We start from the raw sequence: 23,796 nt of genomic DNA on the forward strand, positions 1-23,796 counted from the left end.
CCCTGAGCAGAGAACAGTCTCTATCCCACGAATGGAAGTTGGACGCGGGAGCAATGGACTACATCTTCGCGAAGTGGGGGACACCACAGATAGACCTCTTCGCCACCAGGGAGAACGCCAAATGCCCAAGCTTCGCAAGCAGGCTTCCCCAACCAGGAACACTAGGGAATGCATTTTCCATAGCTTGGCAGAACGTGTTTGCTTACGCCTTTCCGCCATTCCCACTGATACCCAGAGTAATCAGGAAAATGAAATCGGAGCCCTGCACCCTGATCCTCATCGCCCCATCCTGGCCGAGGCAGCACTGGTACACGGAACTTCATCGTCTATCTGTCCATCCGCCTCTTCGCTTACACAGTCACCCGACCCTGCTCACGATGTCTCACGGACAGGTTCTCCACCCGAACCTGGGCCCTCTGAAATTGTCAGCCTGGCTCCTGAATACCGCGAGTTCAGCCATCTGAACATTCCGCAGGAGTGCAGAGATGTCCTGGCCAACGCTAGAGCTGACAGCACTAAAAAGACTTATACTCTCAAATGGAAACGCTTCTGCGTCTGGTGTGCGAAGGAAGGTCTACACCCTTTCCATGTCACCCCCCAGCAACTCCTGCCATACCTCCTACACCTGGCGCACTCCGGACTTGCCCATGCGTCCATCAAGGTCCACCTGGCAGCAATTTCTAGGTTCACTCGAACTTCTAGAGGCCCTTCCCTGTGGGCGGACAGGCTCATCAAACAATTCCTAAAGGGCCTTTTTAGGTCCTTCCCTAGACCAAAACATGTCCCTCCAACATGGCAACTCAACGTAGTTCTTCACCAGCTGATGAAGCATCCCTTCGAGCCTATCCACAAATCGGATATCAAATTCCTGTCGTGGAAGACAGCCCTCCTACTGGCACTAACCTCGGCCAGAAGGGTAGGTGAATTGCAAGCCCTCTCCATCCAGGACCCTTTCTTACAATTCAAAGAGGACAGAGTCATCCTGCGTACTAACCCACGATTCATACCCAAAGTCCCATCGGACTTCCATTTAAATGAACCCGTGGTTCTTAAATCGTTCTTTCCGAACCCATCTACTTCGGCTGAGAAATCATTGCACTCTTTAGACCTTCAGAGATGCCTCAAATTCTATCTTGACAGAACAAGACAATTCAGGAAGTCATCCCAACTCTTTGTCGCATTCAGCAGACCTAGGAAGGGCATGCCCTTAACAAAACAAAGTATATCAAGATGGATCTCTTCAGCTATAACTCTCTGCCATGAGAAGGCGGGGCGACCTCTGGTCTCACGGGCCAAAGCCCACTCCACCAGAGCCATGTCTACGTCTGCGGCACTGTTTGCTGGAGTGCCACTCCTGGACATCTGTAGAGCGGCGACCTGGAAGTCCCCGCATACCTTCACCAGGCACTACTGCTTGGATGCTGAGCTGACGAAAGACGCAGCAGTGGGCAGAGCAGTGCTTCGCCATCTATTCCAGTGAGGTGAGCCCTCCTACTTCCCACCATCCTTGACTGGTATGCACATTTCTTTATTACTAGATTCTGCATGACATTGTATGCTGTTTTTTTTACAGTCACAAATGTTCCTTATTTGCAGTTGTATATTTTCTGTATCAACACAGAATGTGCATATTGTATTGCTTGCTACTCTGATTCAGGCATGTGAATCTATGAAAGACACCCAAATACTGGATAAGAAATGCGTTACTTACCTGTAACTGCAGTTATCCAGTATTGGTGTCTTTCATAGATTCACATGCACCCTCCCGCCTCCCCTGGAAGGACTCACCTCTCTCTAACAGGTTTACAACTATACAACTTGGTGCGTACGAAAATCTGAGAGACTGAGGCTCCTCACAGGAAGGTTCTAGAGGGAGGTAGTAGCTGATTGGTTGTTCCTTTTACTTTGGTCCTTTTTTACAAAAGGACACAGATAGGCTACCAAGGTGGGACCCTGGAGCCTACTCGATTTGGTCCTTCCTGCATAAGGACCTAGATAGGTTACTAAGGTGAGACCCTTAGACCTATTCTCTTTATGTATGTCTTAGGACATTACTTTTTTATATACCGGAGGCTCCCGTCTCGACGACGGGGAATGATTCAGGCATGTGAATCTATGAAAGACACCAATACTGGATAACTGCAGTTACAGGTAAGTAACGCATTTCTTCCATGTAACTCATGTTTGCATCTATTTTTGGCACACGTGTACCACTTTAGTTCATCCTCACATATCCACCTAAACCGCCATCCCAACATGGATCCCATCGGCAAGCACACCTATAAAATAAACTACCCAACCACACTCACCAAAAAAGCCGCTAAACGCTTTAAACACAACTTCCTGAGGTCCCACCCTGAAACCCCCTTTGCGGACACCTACTTCTCACTGGTCAATGGATCTCTGAATACCGATATCATCGTCCACACCACACGCAGAGCTCAATGGAGAAAAACGTTCCTCACCTTACTCACCGTCTCCACCACCAGGAAATCCGCTCAGGGTCTAACTCTCTCCATCACACCATCCCAACTCTTCCCAGGCAGAGCCACCATCACTATTTACAATAACGGGATGGTCCTATCTCAATCCACAGACAGGAACCTGGAACTACTGGACAACCTGTTCCCCACTTTCAAAGAGCACCTCTCCAATCCGCGGACAGACACTGAGATTTTCCCCAGTCCTACCTCCCCTGAATTCACAGCCCCCACCACCCACAACCCTGCTAACCTAGCTCAGCACCAGGTAGCTACTACACACTCATCACACCTACCACCCCTGACTTCTCAGCTCCCACCCACAACCCTTCTACCCCCAGTTCAGCAGCAGATAGCGACCAATCACGCCTCAAACACAGACACAGATCTTTCCCCCTCATACACCACTCCTCCTACCGGCCCTCGGACCTCCTCGCATATCATTAACATTCCTCTCACCTCTGACAGAACAGCTCACACCCACAACACATCTAACCTAGTTCTGCACCAGTACGACACGCACAACGACAAATCCCACCCTCTATCCCCCCCCCACTCTCAGTCCCCACCTCCCTCTAACTAACCATGCAGAACACACCACCTCCCTTAATTTAACTCCCCCTCCCCACAACAGGACCTTCTCCAATTCCATTTCCCCACCCACTCTCAGTCCCCATTACCCTTCCTGCACCCCCATCTCCACTAACAGACACCCATCCGCCGCTTTGATCTCTCCGCCCATTACCAATGCCCTCACTCATACCGCCAACCGCCTCCCTACCTCATCCACACTCCTCCCGCCCAAATCCTCTCTCCTCCCTAATACAATCTCGTACACCAACACAACGGAGCCCTGCACTAACACCAACACAACTGAGCCCTGCACCAACACCAGCCCACTCCCCCACCTGCACGCCAATTCCCTGGTCAATCATTCACCTTTGACTTCCACCCCCAACACCTACCCCACGCTGGACATGATTATGGCCACCCTCATCCAGATCAAAGGAGACATGCACATCCTCAAAGAACTACTCTCCACACACCCCATACACCCCTCACCCACCTCCACCTCCACCTCCCCTCCCAACATGTCCCCTAGCATTCCGGTTGACTCTCTCACTCAACACCCCACACACCGGACTTCAATCCCTGTTTGTAATAGCAACAACCGCCCTCGTCGCCACTGCAACCCCCACCCACCTCCACCTCCCCTACCAACATGTCCCCCACCCTTTCAAATGACTCTCTCACTCAACACTCCCTACACTGGACTTCATTCCCTGCTAGCAATCGCAACAATCGCCCTTGCAACCCTCTATCGGACCTCGATACACTCACTCTCCTCCGCTCATACGACCCAGCCCCCCAAAATCACACATCCACTGCACACCTCACCATTCCCACGATACACCCTAATCCCCTTAGACCCCCCACACTAAACAGCAGAATCTCCATCCCCAATAACCTTAGAAAAGTCCCTCGCTCTCTAGAACCCTCTACCGCCCTCAACACACCCCGTCTTAAATGCACTCTCCTCAACTGCAGATCGGCCTCGAAGCATTCCGCCGCCATCGCTGATCTCCTCTTAACACTGGACCTTGACCTAATCATTCTGACCGAAACCTGGCTATCTGAAACCTCATCGCCTATAATGGACATTCTGGTCCCACCCAATTACCACATCATTAGACTTGACAGGTCAGGCAAAATAGGTGGTGGAATCGCATGCATCTACAGGAACAACCTCTCCGTTCTGAAAGGCAAGTCCACCTCCCTATCAGCCCCTGCATCCTTTGAATACATCTGCCTCGACATTATTAGTGGGGGCAAACCGATTTGCTCTCTACACTGCATTTACCACCCACCCAGAGACAACCCCACCTTCTCCCAACAAATCATGGATCTGATCTCAACCAATTCGGGATGGCAGCTCACCCAAATTTGAATTTGAATTTGAATTTAAAACATTTGTACAGCGCTCGTTTACCCAGCGGTTTCATGGCGCTAGTGATGCACAGTGGACGGCAGCAGCTGAAGGAGTTTAAGTCAGAAAGGCTTGCATAAAAAGGAAGGTTTTAAGGTCCTTCCGAAACTGGAGGTAGGAAGGTGAGGTGCGCAGGGTAATCGGGAGGGAGTTCCAGAAGGCTGGAGCCAGGACAGCGAATCTTACTCCACCCGCCTTCTGTTTTTTAAAACGGGGAATGGTTAGGAGGGCCAGATGGGTGGAGCAAAGTTCTCTGCCTGGGAGATAGGACTTAATGGCTGAGCAGATGAATTCTGGAGCAGTGCCCATTCTGGCCTGGTAGGTGAGGCAGCCGAGTTTAAAAAGGGCAATCTCTTTCACAGGAAGCCAGTGTAGTGTTTTGAGCAATGGGGTGACCTGATGGTATTTTGGCAGGCCATGGATCAGGCGAGCAGCCTGATTCTGTACCAGTTGTAGGCGATAAATCACGTAGGCAGGGGCCCCATTATAGACTATGTTGCCATAGTCTATACGAGACAATACCATGGCTAGCACAATTACTTTTAAAGCAGAGGAGGAGAAGAAACGGGAGACTTTTCTGATTATTCTAAGGGAAAAAAAACAGGAGGAAACCACGGAACCAACTTGTGAGGGAACGGTGAGTTGAGGGTTGAGGAAAATCCCAAGGGTTTTTACTTTAGGTAAAGGGAGTGGAGGGGCACCGAGGGAAGGGGGCCAGAAGGAAGGGGACCAAGGACTGCAACCACCTCCGGTCAGGACCAGCTCGGTCTTGTCCGGATTAAGTTTGAGGTGGTTGCAGTTCATCCAATCTTGAATGAACGTCATTACTGACTGGACGTTCTGAGCAGATGAGGATGAGTGAGACAGGTTGAAGATTAGCTGGAGGTCATCCGCATAGTTGAACACGGTGACCTCCAGCTGCTGTAACATAAAAATGAGGGGGAAAATGTATAGGTTAAACAAAAGAGGGGAAAGTGATGAACCCTGGGGGACCCCACACTCTACCTTGCGGGAAGCCGCAGAGAAGCCAGCCAAACGGACTGCTTGAGCTCTCCCAGTAAGAAAGGACTCAAGCCATGAGAAGGCCAGGCCTTCTATGCCCGCCGCCCTGACACGGTGGAGAAGGATGGAGTGGTCCACCGTGTCAAAAGCGGCGGACAGGTCTAGGAGTATCAAAGCTTGCGGAAGGTTGATGTCAATACCTTCACGCAGTTTGTCCATTACTGAGATGATCACTTTCTCTGTAGAGTGCAGGGGACGGAAACCGGCTTGACAGGGAGAAAGGCAATGGTTTGCCTCAACATGGGTGCTCAAAGTGGTGGTAACATGGGTTTCGAGAATTTTTGCAAGGTAAGGCAGAAGGGAAATGGGGCGGTAATTGGAAGGGGAGGATGGGTCGGCGTCCGGTTTTTTTAGAATTGGGATGACAACCGCCGCTTTGTGTGGGCTGGGGACAATACCGTGTGCAAGTGAATCGTTCAGTAGGGTCAAGGGAGGAGTGGGGCAAGCTGAATAAATTTCCCTGAGGATACGTGCCGGGGCAAAATCCAGGGGAGAACCTGATTTGACCCGATGAAGCAAAGGAAGGAGTGTATCATTAGTTAGTAATGGAATGTTGGTCAATTTAAAGGTTGTGGGGGGGGGGGGGGGAGGGGTTGACAAATGTGGGGGAGGGCAGGGGAATTTTGTGTTTGATTTTGACAACCTTGTCGATAAAAAAACTCATTGAGCGAGTCACAGAGGGACTGGGAAGGAGGAATAGTGACCATGGCTCTGCTGGATGATGCTAGTTCGTGGACGGTGGAGAAAATTTCCTTCGATTGGGACTCGGCTGTCATTATCCTGTTGGTGTAGTATTCAGTTTTTGCTTCCAGAATGCCCTTTTTGTAGGTTTGTAAGACAGACAGATAGGTTGACTTTTGTTCGGGGGCGTAGGTTCTTCTCCAAACTCGCTCAGCCCTCCTAGCGGCTAGTTTCTTTGCTTTAAGTTCGGGGGTGAACCAGCGATTGGCTGCGTGGGCCCGCTTGACTGTAAGCCGCCTTAAGGGGGCGAATTCATCACCCGCCACAGTAAGCCAGTTGTTAATAGCGGCCAGCTGAGAGGTAGCTGCCAGGCCGGATAGGTCAGGGCTGGTTTTGGCCAGGGCTGTGCAGAGAGAAGACATGTCTGTTTTGCCCCATTTCCGAACCCAGGTGTTTTTGGGATGTGGAGGTTTAACCAGGGGCACTAAAGCAAGGGAGAACGTAATGGTGGAATGGTCTGACCAGGAGCATGGAGATATTATGGGAGATGTGGATGAGACATTCAGTGACCAGATTTGGTCTAGCGTATGACCATGTATATGGGTGGGGCTGTGAATAAGCGGCGAAAAGTTTAAACTGTTCATAAGGCTGGTAAACTCCTTAGATTGGAGACTTTCGGCATGATCGTTAGGCCAAAAGTTGAGGTCCCCTAAAACTAGTACAGATGAATTGTTGATTACCAGGGTAGCTAGAAGGGTCTGGATATTGGAAAGAAACAAGGGAGTGGGTTGGGGGGGGGCGATAAATTAAGACAAAAGTGAGGGGAGCCTGGTGGGAAGTCGATTGGGCTACAAGATGGTCAACATCAGGAATAGGGGGAAGGGAGTACTTGTAATTTAAGATCAGTACGGGCTATTAGGGCCACTCCTCCACCCCGCTTGCCTTTGGGACGGTCCGCTCGAATGGCGGAATATGAAGCAGGTAAAGTGGCAAGCACTTTGGGCAGGGAGTCGGTCTTAAACCAGGTCTCGGTTAAAAATAAGAGATCTGGTTCGTGGGAGTCGATGTAATCAAAAAGTTTGTATTGGTGATTAACTGCCGACCTAGTGTTTAGGAGTGTGGCCGAGGTACTAAATACAAGAGCCGAAGGATCCGGGAATAAGGGGGGAGTAGAGGGAGGGGTGGAAGGTAATGAAGTTAAATGTGATACAGTCCCGGGGAGGGAGTGGGGAGGGGGGTGTATAGACCGAGGTGTGTCAGATAGACTGTTGTGGGAGGATCAATGGAGCCGGGGGCCCAATGCAGGCATAACTGAGATGATGAGTATGTGATAAAACCGGCAGCATCTCGTGCCCCTAGCCCCGGCCGGCCGCGGACGGGCGCAGACGGGCTTAACTCAGGCGCAACTCCGGCGCGCCTTCGTCGCGCCCGCTGTGCTCGTCCGCTGCGCTGCCTCATACCGCCCGTTTAAATAGGGGCGGAGCGGCGGGGGAGTGGCAGGGCTGTGGTGGAGAATTGAGCCCAAGCAAAGATGGCGCCCGCTGCCGCTGGGAGCCCGCAAAACACGATCAGCCCCAGCCGGCAGCTCACCCCTAAGAGCAGAATCAAATTAGCACCTGCACAATTTTAAAAGAGGTTAGTGACAATGTTTAAAAACAATGCGCGATGAAATAGCGATGAAATCGCGCCTCCGCTCGCAATCAGCGGGGGCGAGAAGCGTAGAATGAAGACAAGCTCTCCTAAGCGCTGACCAGTCTGCCCACTGCCACCGGGCCACTGGCAAACACCTTGGCGACTTCAACCTCCACTGGAACGATCGCAATGACGCAGTGGTAAATAGTCTTAAAATGTTCCTCAATGCCCTTGACCTCACCCAAATATGCAACAGCCCGACCCATGAGAAAGACTCTATCCTCGACCTTTTCATCTCCAAAGAGGACTCTATCCAACTCGATTCCATCCAACCATGTGACTGGTCAGATAATCATATGGTCACATTCTTCATCAATGTAAAAGTTAAATCTCACCCGGCTCAATCCTCCAAGCCCAAAGTCTGGAAAAGAGACCTGAAAAAACTCAACCCAAGCTCTCTGTCTCCTAACAGCTGCAATCTCCTACTCCCACCGACAAGCGTCAATGACGTTCAACCTCTGACTGACCACTACCTCAACACTATGACCTCAATAATTAATGAGGCTGCACCTATGCAGCTAAAAAGAGTCTCTACTAAAATCTCCAATCCATGGTATGACGGAAGTCTCAATGAGGATAGACGAGATATGCGAATGGCAGAACGCACCTGGAGATCAGCTCCTTCTGCACTGCACCTAAAAACCCTGAAGAAAAAGAGAAACGCCTATTTCAGGAAAATAAAACGCTCAAAACTAGACTTCTTCAGCCTCCAGCTCGACCAAGCGAAAAACCGTCCGAGAAAACTGTTTGAGCTAATCAGAACTTAATCCAAGGAACAACCCCAACCGCTCAGCACTGTGCGCGAAGCTCCCTCCTGTGAAGACTTCTCCGCTTTCTTTATCCAAAAAACTGAGAACATAAAGAGCGACCTCATTGACGCTAACCTATACTCCAAACGCCACTGCACAGCACACATTGAACCAAAAACCAATGCTACATGGTCAACCTTTCGCACCTACTCTGAAGAAGAAAAAGGCAAACTGCTCAGCACATTGAAATCATCCAATCACCTCACAGACCCCCTTCCTGATAACGCTGTAAAAGACTTTACCCCTTTGCTTCTCCCACTCTGGACTAAAATTATCAACAGCTCTCTTCAACAAGGAACCATACCAGACTCCCTCAAAGTAGGACAAGTCACACCTTTACTAAAGAAACCTACAGCCGACCCCGCTGATCTGAACAATTACCGTCCCATCACTAATATCCCCACTCTCGCCAAACTGCTGGAAACATGCGCACAACTACAACTGACTAAACACATTGAACAGTTTGATCTCCTCAACCCTCATCAATCAGGCTCCCGAGCGGGACACAGCACAGAAACTGCTATGACTCACATAATTGACGACGCACTTCAAATGCTTGACCAAAACGACACCTGCCTCCTCATCCTTCTTGATCTCTCTTCAGCATTCGACACGGTTAAACATGAGAATTTACTTGAACTACTAAACACAAGAATGGGTTTATCTGGAACTGTTCTCAAGTGGTTCACTTCCTTTCTACACAACAGGTCGCAGAAATTCAAAATCAACGACAAGATGTCCTCACCAATACCTGTAACGCTGGGCGTCCCCCAAGGATCCTCCCTATCCCCAACTCTATTCAACCTAGTTATGGAACCTCTCACCACCTTGCTACAGGCATCCAATTTACACTTTCACATGTACGCCGATGACACCCAACTTTATCTCAAAATACAATCCCCCAAAGACATTTTGCTCCTGAACTCAACGATCAGAAGCACCCAGTCCTGGCTGGCCGATAATCATCTCAAACTCAATGCTCTGAAAACAGAGTTCCTTCTGATCTCACCTCCAGCGAAGGTCTCCACCACTCAAACTTGGCTTAAACACCTAACCGCACTCAATGTCCAGCCCACCATAGTAGACTCCGCAAAATCTTTAGGCATAACCCTCAACACCAATCTCAACATGCAGTAGCATATCAGCAAGGCAACTAAGGGAGTGAACTTCCAAATCAACACCCTGAGGAAACTTAAACCTTTCCTCCCAGCCAAAGACTTCCAAACCGCAGTACAAGCACTAGTCATCCCTCGAATAGAATATGGCAGCGTCGCCCTCTGCGGACTCCCCCTAACTACTACCGCACCCCTAAGAGCTTCTCTAAACGCTGCAGCGAGACTCATCACTGGGTCAAAAAAGTACTCACATATCTCCCCTGACTTGAAATCCCTGAACTGGCTGCCTTTTGAAGCCAGAATACATCTGAAAATCGCCTGCATGACTCACAAAACAGTACACCTGAACTCTCCCGGCTACCTCACTCAGAAGCTGACAATCTCTGGCGGCTCTAGAAACACCAGAGGCGCAAACAATCTTCTGCTGAAACCTCGTAGATACCGGAAGGAAAAAACCTATAAACGCTCCTTCTCAGGAATGGCACCCAGGATCTGGAACTCACTCCCTCCCGAAACCAGGCTCATCTTTTTCACTTCACTCTTTAAGAAAGAAGTAAAAGCTATCCTCATGGCAAAATACACCTGAACTATTATCTCGTACTCTTTAAAGAATTTGTACCGATCTGTACTACTTATTTGACCCCTTTGCTTATCTGTATTACTTGTATTATTGATTTACATGATTGTACTGTTTGCTCTTTTAACCAAAATGTTTGATTATGCTCCCTCATGTACCCCCTCTGTGTAAAGCGCTCTGATATCTGCAAGGATCTTGTCCGCGCTATATAAAACTTTCAAAATAAATAAATAAAAACAGCATCTGCCCTTGTGTGCCCGGCGTTCTGAAGGACACACCCTAGTCACACACACAACCTGAAGAGAGAGCGAGACGGTAGGCACTTTACAGTAGTGTTCACTATGTAGTTTCTTACTTCTGAAACAACATACTCCTGCATATTCACAAAGCATCACACTCATGCTCTTCATTGGTAAACCGAAACCTCCTTCTTCCAACACCAAACCTCAGTCAAAACAGATGTTTAACCAAATAATGTGCTACCGGGCAACAGACTGGAAAAACGAAAAGTAAAATGTGGCAACCGATCAAATGTAACAACAGCCAAGATACCCCATTTCCCATCAAGGAAGGACCATGTAACACCCTCTCCTTCATTATCTATGTGCCTGATTCTATCACTATGTAGGATAAATGTAGCAAAAGCCTCTAAATGTTGGTGTCGTTTTTACTTGTCCCGTAGCTGGGGCGTAGGGAGGTCACTGTATGTACAAATGCAAGCATGAATGAAGTGCAAGCAATTTAAAGAGTGAAATAGTGCGGTCTCATTTTATAAATAGTCTCTTAGACTGGATTTGAAAAGATGGAGCAAGACTCATCCTCATATCGATAGAAAGGGCATTACATATTCTGGGGGCGTTCCCTCAGAAGGTGCTTTTGACAGTGGAGGTGTTTAGGAAATAGTGTTTTGAGTAGCATTGTGTTTGTTTCTTAAGGTCCTGTTTTTGCAAAGCATCTCCTGTTATTGGGTGATGTTTAGAGTGGAGTTATGGGCTAAGACCTAAAATGTGAAACATGCAGTCTTGCAAGTAGAATTATCTTTTAGTATGTGTAATATAAGTAAGCTAAAGAGTCATCATGGGAAGTGAACAAGCAGTTGATACTCAAAGCAATGTAGGGACTGGACTCAGCACCAGGTTAAAACTGTCCCAATTTGTGTTGCTATCTGGGTACGGTGAGACGTCCTTTGAAGGACAGCCTGCTGTGTTTGCTTAATATAGTACAACACAATATTAAAGTGAACATGTTCCATGCTGCCTCTCTTGAGTTTGGGCATTTGCTAAGTGTCTATTTTAAATTTGAACAACTTGTTTGATGTTTCTAAGAATTATATTTCAAAGTGCATGTTCAGTTTTACCAGATTTCAGATTTTGTTAAAACACAGAAAGTTTGTAATGACATACCCTGTAAATAATGATTTTGCATTTTCATTGTCTTACAGGACTTCTAGATCTGGCAATATTTTATAGGGAAAATAGGTTGAAAAAGCTTTGCCAACAAGCCATCAAACAAGGCATTTGCGAGAACAATGCAATTACTCTACTGTCTGCCGCTGTCAAATATGAAGCACAGGTATGGGTATATATTTCACGAAAAGAGTTATTTTAGCAGTTGTGTAGTGAATTAGGTAGGGTTATGTACCATAACTAGGGAAATGTCCTTCAAGAGTTATATAAATGGTTCTGCATGGACAAATGTTTTGCTCTTTCTTGTCTCGAGTGCCAATATGAAACGCCTCGTAATATCAGAAACAGGCATATCTCAAGGGCTTTGTTGGTGTGTGTGCTAACAAACATATCTGAAGCAGGTTACAGTTACACTAAAACAGCCAAACATGTAAACTTTTTACATCATGGCATTTGTATGAATAGCCAAAAATATACTTTGAGGGCCGTACACCTGCTCAAGGTAGAATTTGCCAAAATGTCAGTTGGTTCAGTAAAGCGGTTGTGTATGTGCATGTTATAATGGCTATATATTCTAGCAGATTCCTTACCTTAAGAATATCTTTCTAGGCATCAGACTAATCCAGAAACCTTTTTCCCAGCAATTGCTCTCCAGCACCACCAGGTGGTGCCATGCAGCTTCAGCCGAGGACTTCCCCAGCGGGACGTGATGACATTGCAGTACAGTAGGCGCCAAACTGCACACTAGCATCAGTTTCTACGTCTCATCCATGTGGTCCGCAGCTTTCTTGGTTTTCCACCTACAAAATTCCTCAATATTTTGACGGAGACTAGTTCAAATGTCTCTTCTAAAAGTCTCATGATTTAGGCCCTGTCGTAAATGCCAAAAGATGTCTTTGTCGGACCCATTTTACATCTGCTTGTGGTGTTTAGGCTTGGAACATGATGCCACAGCCTGTACTTCCATACGCTTGCAGGCCAAAATGATGCCCCTCCTTTAAGTAAATCCCTTGGCAGGGAAATATCTCCCAAGAGATCTTACCACAAAAAAAATGTAAAGAGCACTATAGGAAAGAGAACTTCTTTTCTTCCTCACGGAAACAGACCCACTCCATTTCCTTAGACATCTCAACGCCATTCCCTGACACAAGACTCTTCCTCATCATCAAACAAGATCCCAACGTTAAAAATGATGAGACCAAAATTTCCGGTTCCATTGGCCACCCCGTAGTAACTCGAGGTCTTCCAGCTGGCAATGCTGAACTTTTTCTGGATGGATCCTGGCGCACGCAGTAACGGGTACTTTGCGAGGGCTATGTCGCATCTTTAAGAAAAAAATGGCGCAACCCAAAAGAAAACCGTGCATTAATGTATCATTAGAATTAGTGTTCCCTCTGGGAATGCTTTTTTGTTAATACTGATTGTTCGAGGTCCTCTATGCTGTAAACCAATAAATGGTGAGAGCGGCCTACGTTTTTTTCTAAATACCAATTCAACCGTAATATATGGAACATATTCTACAAAACGTGAATGGTGGCGTGTTGTAAATATCTCAAAGTGCAGAACGCAGTAAAAACGGAGTCCTTAGTGAATAGATAAACAGTTGAAAGTAGCAGTGCGAGAAAATGGATTTGTTTATCCAGTAAAGACTGACTGCTCTATATATGTTCCACAGCGAAAGGTTTCTTCACATATTAACAAAGGAGTCATTCCGGTGAATAAAGTTGTTGATATTGGAACTCTAGTGTCACAAATTTGATGAGGTTAACATCAGAACAGTAATTACAATGAGTAATCAGCATTCAATAATGCTGCCAGACAATTTAGACAGGCCACTCTCACCATTTATTGGTTTAGAGTGTAGCGAATCTCTAACAGTCCCTATTAACAAAATGCATTTCCATACGGAACACTCTACCTTTCTTGATATATTTCTTGGTTAAGTGCGACTACTTATTCCCCCCTCCCAGGAATTAATAGACAGAGTCACCATGGCTAGAGTTCTAGAAACTGCCTTCGGTGACCATAATGCACTGGAAGTAAACATCAGACTAGGATCTTCCAATGTCCCTGCTTGTACCCCTGGAGCTAGGGATATCATTTTTTTTTTTTTTTTTAAATATATTTTTATTGCAGGAATTAGTAAATCGTTACAGTATCGACCAGCTGTGTACCATAGGCAGTAACAACAGTATAAAACCCCTTGGCCCCCCACCTTCAATCTCAAACACAGCCATCCGGCCCACAACCCTGGGGTCGGGCGGCGAAAAAAACAGAGGGGGGTCCGTAGGATGCTTGAGCTGGTCCGGATGATACACTGTCCGTCATCTGCTTTTCTAAACAAGCCTATAAACCCAAAAGAAAAGAAAGAAAACCCCCACCCACAAAATACTAAGCAAAGAAACCCCACCCCACCCCACCACCAGCGCTAGGGAGCCACCTATATAGGATCTGCCTTGGGACCCACGGGGAAAGCAATAGGACCATCAGTACAATCGTTTACTGGGACTCGGGGCGAGTCGCATCTTCACTTTCCGAGTCGCTGGGGGCACAATAATCCCTGAGGGTCTGAACCAACATTTCCCATTCCAACGCGGCCTCCTGCGCCTTCTCATTACGCCGCCTCCAAGCTAGTTGATACCTCAGCGCGCTCTCCCCCGCCGCCCATTTCAAAAGCTCACTGTGCCATCTGCTGCCTGTCGGACCAACCCGTGCCTTCCAGTTCCTGGTCACCTCTCGCTTAGCCAGGAGGAGCCCTAGGTCGATAAATTTACTAGAAAGTTTAGTTCTGGGGGTATGGGGGAACCAGTGCAGGAGCCCCACCGCCACATCGAATGACAAGGCTCTCCCCGTCACCTCCTCCAGGGTCGTCTCTACTTCCCGCCAGTAAGATGACAGACCTGGACAGGCCCATAACATATGTAGGAGGTCCGCTTCCGGCGCCGGACACCTAGGGCATGCCGCCGAATTCGTGGCAAAATATCGCCGGATTTTCACCGGAGTTAGGTACGCTCTGTGGAGAACGTAATAGTGCACCAGCTGGAAACGGGCGTTGCGAGTGCCCTTCCAAGCTCGTCTCACCAACTGGGACCAAGTCGTCTCTGGGATCTCCCTACCTATGTCCTCCTCCCAGCGGTGTCTGAGAGTGGTGAGAGGGGCCAACCCTTCGTAGATCAACCTGCCGTAGAGGCAAGTGACCGCCTTCACCGTGCCCGCCGACATCATCACATACTGGCACACCTGAGACAAGGGGGGTTCCTCCTGCCCGTTCTTCCAGTGGGCCTGGATCGCTCTCGTAATGGCCGAGTGTAGCAGAAAGTCACCACGGGGGATCTCGAAGCGGTCAATAAGATCTTGAAAGGACAAGAGCGCTCCGTCCTCGTATAGATCCCCAACCAGCTGTAAACCGGCATCCTCCCAGGCCGCCAAGCGCGACCAATCCCCGCCGTGGGGGAGGGCCGTCAACATTCCCAACGGTATTTCAGGCGCGTACGGGATCCTCAATTGGCCCCGGGCGTGGGCCCGGTTCCAACACAGGCGGATAGTCCGCTCCTCCATCGACAAGTCCCGAAGGGCCAGTCGCTGTCGCAGCGCTATAAAGGATAGAACATGCCTGGCCATGCCCGTTCCCCTCCCATCCTCCGGGCCCCGGAATTCCCTGGCGACCTCCTGGGTGAAGGTCTGGAGCTGTGCCGCCAGATAGTACTTTTCGAAATCCGGCACCGCGAGCCCCCCCTCGTCTTTCGGTCTCATCAGGGTCTTGAGGGCCACCCGCCGGCGGCCCGATCCCCAAAGGAACCCGACTACCATAGAGCGTAGCAGTTGAAACGTGGCCGGTGGGACCCAGATCGGTAGAGTCCGGAAATAGTACAATAGTCGAGGAAGCGCCACCATTTTAAGCAGGGCGATCCTTCCCGCTACCGAAAGCGGCAGCGTGGCCCAAAAGGCCATGCAGCCTCGGAGTGCCCGAATGCTGCGGGCAATGTTCCCATCTAGGAGGTCAGGTTGGTCGTGATAGACAAACACCCCAAGGTACTTAAAGCAGTCGGGTTCCCACCTAATCTCCCTACTCAGAGCAGGGGCAGGAGTGCCCCTGCGCACCGGGAAAAGACAGGTCTTGGGCCAATTCACACGGAGCCCCGAGACCTCCCCGAACTCCGTGAGCGCCTCCGCCGCTCCACGTAAAGCGTCGATCGGGTCCTCCAGGAAGAGCAACAGGTCATCCGCATACAGTGAAACATAATGCGGGCCCGCAGGTGTCCATAAGCCCGTATAATGGGCTCCCGATCGAAGATGCAGCGCGAGTGGCTCCACCGCCAGCGCAAAGAGAAGTGGGGACAGCGAACACCCCTGCCGCGTGCCTCGTTCTACCGGATACTGCGAGGAAATCAGCGGTCCCGCCCGGACCCTGGCCGACGCAGAGGCATATAGAACCGTGGTCCACCTGATAAAGCCCTCTCCGAGGCCGAATCTCCGCAGTACCGTGCAGAGGTAGTCCCACTCCAGGCTATCAAAAGCCTTCTCTAAATCCACCGATAGGACGACCGGGGATGGGGCATCCACAAAAGGTTCCCCTAGCAAACGGAACAACCTGCGGATATTCATAGTCGTGTTCCGTCGTGGGATGAAACCAGATTGGTCCACATGTACTAGGGAACTCATATGTCCCAGCAGCCTCAAGGCCAGGATGCTGCTCAATATTTTATAGTCCACCGTCAGCATCGATAGAGGACGGTAAGACCCCGGGTCGGATGAGTCGCGGCCTGGCTTCAGGAGAGGAACCACCAACGCCTCACACATCGAGCTCGGGAGTCGCCCCAGCCTCTTCGCCTCCCTGTAGACCACTAACAGCCGAGGGGCTAGGAGGTCAGCGTAAGCTGCATAAAACTCAACCGGCAAGCCATCGAGGCCCGGGGTCTTGTTTCTCGCCATCCGTTTGATGGCCCCACGGATCTCTCCCAACTCAATGTCGGATCCCAGGGCTTTCGCCACCTCCTGCTCCACCGTGCAGAGCTCCAGTGGACGTAAATAATCCTCAAGTCGGTCAGGGTCTCGAGTGGAGCGACTACAGTATAGACACTCATAATAATGCCGGAAGCAGCTAAGAATCTCGGGTTGGGTGTGCACCTCGGTGCCGTCCGCCTGTCGCATACTCGTCGTCGATTGGGATTGGCGCGTAGGGTTCGCCAACCACGCCAACAACGCGCTCGATCTATCCCCCTCTGCAATGGATCGGACCGTGTAGGCCTTATAGTCAAAACAGCGGAGCCGTTCGACCTCTGCCGCCACTTTTTCCCTCTCCTCCGCCGTTGGTACTTGCAATTCCGGGTGCCCGGGGCGCCGAAGTTCAAGCTCGCGGAGTTTCCGATCCGCTGCATCTAAGTCAGCCAGGATAACCCGCCTCATGCCCACCTTTTTAGAGATACAGTAACCCCTTACCACTACCTTAAAAGCATCCCACTCTAACGCTCTGGTACTCGCGGTGCCGCCGTTGGACGCAAAAAATTCCACCACCTTGTCCCCCAGATCCGCCCTGAAAACACTGTCCTCAAGGGTCTCGGGTTGTAGCTTCCAGGTGGGCACCGCCGGCCTCCCGGGGAACCAGCGAAGGTCCAGCAGGAGGGGGTTATGGTCCGAGATGGTCCTGGATAGGTACTCGGATCGGAGCGCCGCCGAGACCAGTTCGGGCGACCCCAGAAAGCCATCGAGTCTGACATGTAGCTCATGAAGGCTCGAGAAATATGAATAATCCCGAGCTGCGGGGTGATGCGCTCTCCAGATGTCCGTCAAACCCCAGCGAGTCTGCCAATCCTGGCGACCCTTGGCTGTGCGACGAACCGGAGAATCGGGAAGCGGTGGATGCGAGCGGTCAATGTCTACGTCCACTACGGAATTGAAGTCTCCGCCAAGCAGAAGGGGCCCGGAGAAGAAGTGGGCCAGCGAGCCCGATAACCTGGAAAGGAAGGCAGTCTGGTCCACGTTAGGAGCATACACACAGCAAACGTTCAAGTCCCTCCCTCCCAGTGTTCCCGAGATGGCCACGTAACGCCCCTCCGGATCTACCACTGTTCTCGTGACCTGGAAGGGGACCCCCGCCCTGATCCATATCAGCGCCCCTCTGGCATAAGCAGAGTACGAGGTGGAGAAGACCTGCCCCCGCCATCTACGCTGTAGCGCCGCCCCTTCCGCCTTGTTCAGATGAGTTTCCTGCAGCAGCGCCATTTGCACTCCCCTACGCACTAAGTAAGCGTGGACCTTGTGGCGCCTGGACATAGTATGAAGCCCCCTTACGTTCCAAGTGACACATTTCAAATTAGCAACATCAGCCCATAATGTTCTCACACAGTCTCCCCATCCGGGTCTCCACAATAAAAAAACATCATACTTCCCAGCGCTGATGGCGGCCATTTCCCCCAACCAAAACCAAACCACCCAAGAACGAACCAAACCCTCACCCACCCGCCCCAGAACAGGACCCAAACCATGCCATCCAGATCCCATCCAAACCTCGCCTTCCAGCTACCCAATAACCCCAACTAATCCCACGGTCGCCACCGTGGGAAGGCCTTAAGGGCCAGGTGCGGGCTGGGCGGAGGCAGTGGGCCCTCGACGCTTAGGCCACCAGGACCACTGCAAGCCCTAAACAGTGTCGACAACCTCTCCCGGGGCAGAAGCAGGGCCCCCCCCCCCTCGTTGTCAGCAACTTGTAGACGGCAACCGCCTCCCCCCTGCCGGGCCCCCACCCAAAATAAGGCAGCAAACCCCGTTACCCTTGTCCATCCAAAAGGTCCTCCACCGATTTCGGTGTGATCACCGGTGTATGGGCACTATCAGTCACTGAGTCCTCCGAGTCCGATGGTGCCACCTCTTCACCCAGGTTTTCCTCCTCCTCGATGGCTTCGTCCCGGGCATCCGACAACACTTCCAGCACTCCCCTCCGCTCCGATGATGTCTCTGCAGTGGAGGGCCCTCCCGTGCGGCCGCGGCGATTCCTGATCCTCCTGGATCGCCGCCTCTGTTCCGGCTCATCTGCCTGTTGGGACGAGGAGCCGAAACCATCTTTCCCCGCCCTATATAGCTCGAGCCAGGCACAGACATCCTCCGGGGTGTCGAAGAACTGAGTTTTGTCGTCTATTATGATGCGGAGCCTCGCAGGGTAGAGAAGTGAGTACTGGATGCCCTCGCTCCTGAGCTCGCGCTTGACCGCCAGGAAGGAGAAACGCTTGCGTTGAGTCTCGTAGGTGTAATCCGGAAAGATGTTCACCTGACTGTTCGCTACTTTGAATGGACCATCACGCCCGGCGGCGTTGAGGATTAAATCCCTGTCCCGAAAATGTAATAGACGCGCCACCACCGGCCTCGGGGGGCGTCCCTGTTGCGGCGGCCGCGCCGGGACTCTGTGGGCACGCTCCAGAGTGTAGAAGGAGGATAGCCCCTCCGGAGCCACCGTGTCGCGGAGCCAGGCCTCCAAGTATGTCACCATATCGCCATCTTCGATTTTTTCCGGGAGGCCCACAACACGAATGTTGTTCCGCCTGTTGCGGCCTTCCGCATCCTCCGCCCTCTGCTCCAGGGATGCAATCCGGGACAGGGCATCCTTCATCGCCGCAGCCAAGGTTCGCTGCGCCGGCTCCAAGGCCTTCACCGAGCCCTCCACTTCCTTGACCCGGTCCGAAAGTTTGCCATGGTCCGCTCTGAGGAGACCAAGGCTCGTCGCCACCTGGGCAATGTCTTGTTGGAGGGCCGATCTCGTAGTCGTTATCGCCTCTAGGACACGGTCAAACTGCCGTTGCATCGACGCGCCATCAGAACTCTTTGGGTCCCCAAGCTCTTCTTTGTCCTGGGCTTCCGAGTCCGAGGCGGTCGGGGTGGGCCCCTTGGCTCCCCTAGGTTTCCCCATGTCGCCGGGGGTACTCCGTGAAAGTCCCGGAGTAGGCGTCTCCGGGCGCAGGTGTCGACCACGACCCTCCCGGCTCCTGGTCCTCAGATCGAATACAGGAGAACTCCGTCTCCACGGCCTGTGGAGACTTCTCCGCTTCGACTCACGCCACCGCCACGGCGTCCGAGGGCACCGATGAGGGGGCGGAGACAGCCGTCGTCGTGCCAGGCAGGCCCGCTCACCCGCTAGGGATCCAGGGTGAGGGTCCCCAACTCCACTGGACGATGTGTAGCGCCAAGGTGTCGCGCCACCCATGGAAGTGGGCTGGCCGGGAAGATGTAGCTAGGTGCGGAGTCGCGAGACGGGCCACCGCCCAGAGCACAGGGCGTCCGCTCCCGGGGTCCCCTACAACGTGGGCACCCGTCCGGCCACCCAGCCGAGTGCAAAGTCGTCGTGAGAGATCCGATCCAATAGACAGCCAGTGCACAGAGCAGTCGGGGATGGCGAAGTCGGGCGCAAGTCGCCGCTCGCTACGCTCCTCCAAGTCAGCGGGTCCGGCCAGGGGGACAAAGAAGTCCGGGCGCCATGTTGGGATGCACTCCGCGACTCCGCAAACTTCGATTGCGCTCCGGAGCAATCCTCGTCCGAGCTCCACCAAGGGCCCCGGCAGGTCTCCGTCGGTCCGCTCAGCCGAATGCGGGGTCTGGGGTGCCCCGCAGCCACTGATTTACAGGATAAATCCGGGCTCAGTCCCGGAGCCGAGCTCTCAGGCGACCATCGCCATCGGCGCCCAAGCCACGCCCCCTCAGCTAGGGATATCATGCCCTCAACCAACAACTTGAGGCTGAAATGGAGGGGGGTGGATAGTGGCTGTATTGTGAATACAATTACAAGCAACCACCGATCCATAGTTGACTCCTGCTCACTTACTGATGGAAACCATCAGAGGATAGTTAAAGATTTTGTTATTCTCTGCAATATTATAAAGACCCTTTTAAGTGTTCCCAATAAAAGGACTAACTATGAGCCCAAGTGGTTCGATAGTCGTTGTTCAGCAGCAAATAAGGCTCTTCGTAGGGCTTTAAACTCTAAACCCAGATGTCAAACAGAAGTACGGGCCGCCAAACAAAATTATACAATAGCTATAGGGATAAGGAAGGCTGCTATAGTGGAAGAGCACTGGGAGGAATTAACTGTCTCCGCCGCTGTGGGGAACGGTGCTACCTTTTGGCCTGCAGTAAGAAAGATGCGGGACATGGGTAAGCAGTTATCCCCAATAAGTTGCACCATCTCAAGTCAGCAATGGGAACAACATTTCTCCACAATATATGCTAACCCGGGCACTGCTACTGAAGACCACAGCCCCGGTAATTTGCAACCACTAGACATAACTCAGGGGTAGGTCACCGTGGCCATTAATCAGAGCCTTGGCAACAAGGTGCCTGGGCCTGATGGCTTCCCAATAGATATAATCAAACACAAGCCGGAATTCTGGGGACCTATCCTTGTAAATGTCTTTAATAGTCTCCCGCTGGTCCCAATTCCTGACACCTGGTCAACGAGTATAATAGTCCCTATCTACAACGAGGGCGAAAGATCTGACCCCACAAATTACAGGCCCATCTCGCTCTTGGATAACACCCTAAAAATACTGGGCCGAGTATTGTATAATAGAGTGAATGATTGGGCTGAGGAAGCGGGTGTGTTGAATCGATGCCAAATGGGTTTTAGAAGCTAGGTCGGGACTCCTGAACAATGCCTGAATTTGAATCTCATAATTAGTAAATATAATATAGCCAGGGCCTCGCCTATTTACTTAGCATTTATGGATTTATCGTCCGCATTTGACTTGGTAAATAGGTCTAAACTGTGGCCGATCCTTCTGTCCTATGGTCTTGATGAGCCCTTAGTGCACTTTCTGGCCTATTTACACACAGACACAAAAGCGCAGGTACGGATTGGCATGGAGGGCGCAATTTCTGGGGCAATTAAGGTGGAAAGAGGTGTGAGGCAGGGGTGCGTTTTAGCACCCCTGTTATTTATTATCTATATAAACGGATTGAGTGACTCTTTGAAGACGGCGACCACTGATGCCCCCAGAATCCAAGGGGGATTGCTACCCGCACTTCTGTACGCCGACAATGCGGTGCTCATGGGACTAACACCAAACGCCTTACGTGCTTTGGTAAAGAACTTTGTACACTATATGGGGAACCTTGATCTTAAAGTAAATTTTAAAAAATCTTTTATTATGTCCTGCGGGCCGGGGTCCAGACAACTTAATTTTATTACTGTAGGACAGGACAAGTTGCACTCAACAAAAACATTTCCTTATTTAGGTATGGTTTTTGCTGCGAACGGCCTGTGAAGTGGGCATCTTGCCCACGCCACAGGCAAGTTCTCAAAAGCCATAAATTCAATTCTTTCTCTCCGACGGCCAAAGAGGGCTGAAGCAACTAAAGCAATTCTAAAGATATACAGATTGCAGTGTGCCCCGGTAGCAACTTATGGTGCCGAGATCTGGGGGGTGGTAAAAACTCCCAGCCTGCAAATAGAAGAAAATCGGTTGTGCAGGAAACTACTGGGAGCTCCAATTTCCTCATCTGGGTACATCTGCCATGCTGAACTAAACTTGCCCTACATAAATGACTTCATCGCAGCTAGGCCTGCCCTGTTCTGGCTGGCTATTTGGATCAATGACTGTGCTACCCTAACACAGGACATTCTGAAGGAGTGCTTGGACTGTGACAAAGGAATGAGCATTCCATGGCTTCGAGCGACGCAGGAAAGTCTGACCAGTGTAGGCAAAGGCCACCTTTTTGATGATCCTTCCCAGATTAAAAACACTGACAAAAAGGAAGTACAATCTGGACTATATGCCCTTTTTAGGAAAAAGAGGTTGGAAGAAGAATTGCGAAAACAAACTGTTGAGTCCTATGTGAACAATGTAAATAATGACTTATTCTTACAACAAATCCCCCTATATTTAAGACTGCCAATGACCAATTGGGAGAGATCGTTATTATTTCGTATGAGAGCAGGGACCATAAAATTCTCACTCTGTTTTCCCCTGGGCCACAGTATGATGAACTCTGGAAGTATGCCTTGCCCATGCGATGGAGTTAGTAGGCAAAATGATCTACATTTCTTTTTTAATTGTAAATTTTATATGAAATACTCCAAATGGTTTTTAGCCCCATATTTTAAAATGCACAGACCACTTTCCCTGAATCAATCCTATTCTATGCTCCTAAAATTAGAAAATGATGAATTGATTTTCCGTGTAAGTTCTTTTCTGAAAGTTATCTCCCATACACGTAAAACGATGGAATGCCCTTGAACTGTTTGTGTTCCACAGTTGCCAAAGCACTTTGCACTTTAATAACTGGCTTATATGGAATGTTTACACCTGTGTTTGTATGCACCTTTTGTGGTACATAGTTCTTGGGATAAATTTAATTCTTACAATTTTAATGTATTTTAAATGTGTTGCTTTTATGGATTTGTTGAAATCCGAATAAAGATTTTTGAATTTGAATTTTGACTGCTCTATATATGTTCCACAGCGAAAGGTTTCTTCACATGTTACCAAAGGAGTCATTCGGGTGAATAAAGTTGTTGATATTTGAACTCTAGTGTCACAAATTTGATGAGGTTAACATCAGAACAGTAATTACAATGAGTAATCAGCATTCAATAATGCTGCCAGACAATTTAGACAGGCCACTCTCACCATTTATTGGTTTAGAGTGTAGCGAATCTCTAACAGTCCCTATTAACAAAATGCATTTCCATACGGAACACTCTACCTTTCTTGATATATTTCTTGGTTAAGTGCGACTACTTATTCCCACCTCCCAGGAAGATATTGCTTTGGGATTCATTTGCGATGTAAGGAATCCATGGGAAGATGAACCCATCAGAAAAAAGTTACTTACCTCTTTGAAGGATGATATGTCTGGTGGATACATTATATTGTCGCAGATTGCTCACCATGTTCCCTCCTCTCCAGGAGTTAGTGCCTTGAATAAATGATCCCAGGGCATATGCTATGCGCTGTAATTGTCACTGTCATTGGTGCTATCTTCGTTCCTCCCCCCCCCGATAC

General features: G+C 50.1%; 1 protein-coding gene across 1 annotated transcript in view; it reads left to right on the plus strand.

Moving 5' to 3' along the window:
- Positions 1-23,796, plus strand: part of RCBTB2 (RCC1 and BTB domain containing protein 2) — a 557,466-nt gene that overhangs the window by 414,346 nt on the left and 119,324 nt on the right. The window contains exon 12 of the mRNA XM_086934986.1: positions 11,845-11,975. Coding sequence (XP_086791112.1) covers positions 11,845-11,975 — 131 coding nt within the window. The remainder of the gene's footprint in view (positions 1-11,844; positions 11,976-23,796) is intronic.

This window comes from Lissotriton vulgaris, chromosome 8 (assembly GCF_964263255.1).
Source record: "Lissotriton vulgaris chromosome 8, aLisVul1.2, whole genome shotgun sequence".
In the NCBI taxonomy this organism is placed as follows: domain Eukaryota; kingdom Metazoa; phylum Chordata; class Amphibia; order Caudata; family Salamandridae; genus Lissotriton; species Lissotriton vulgaris.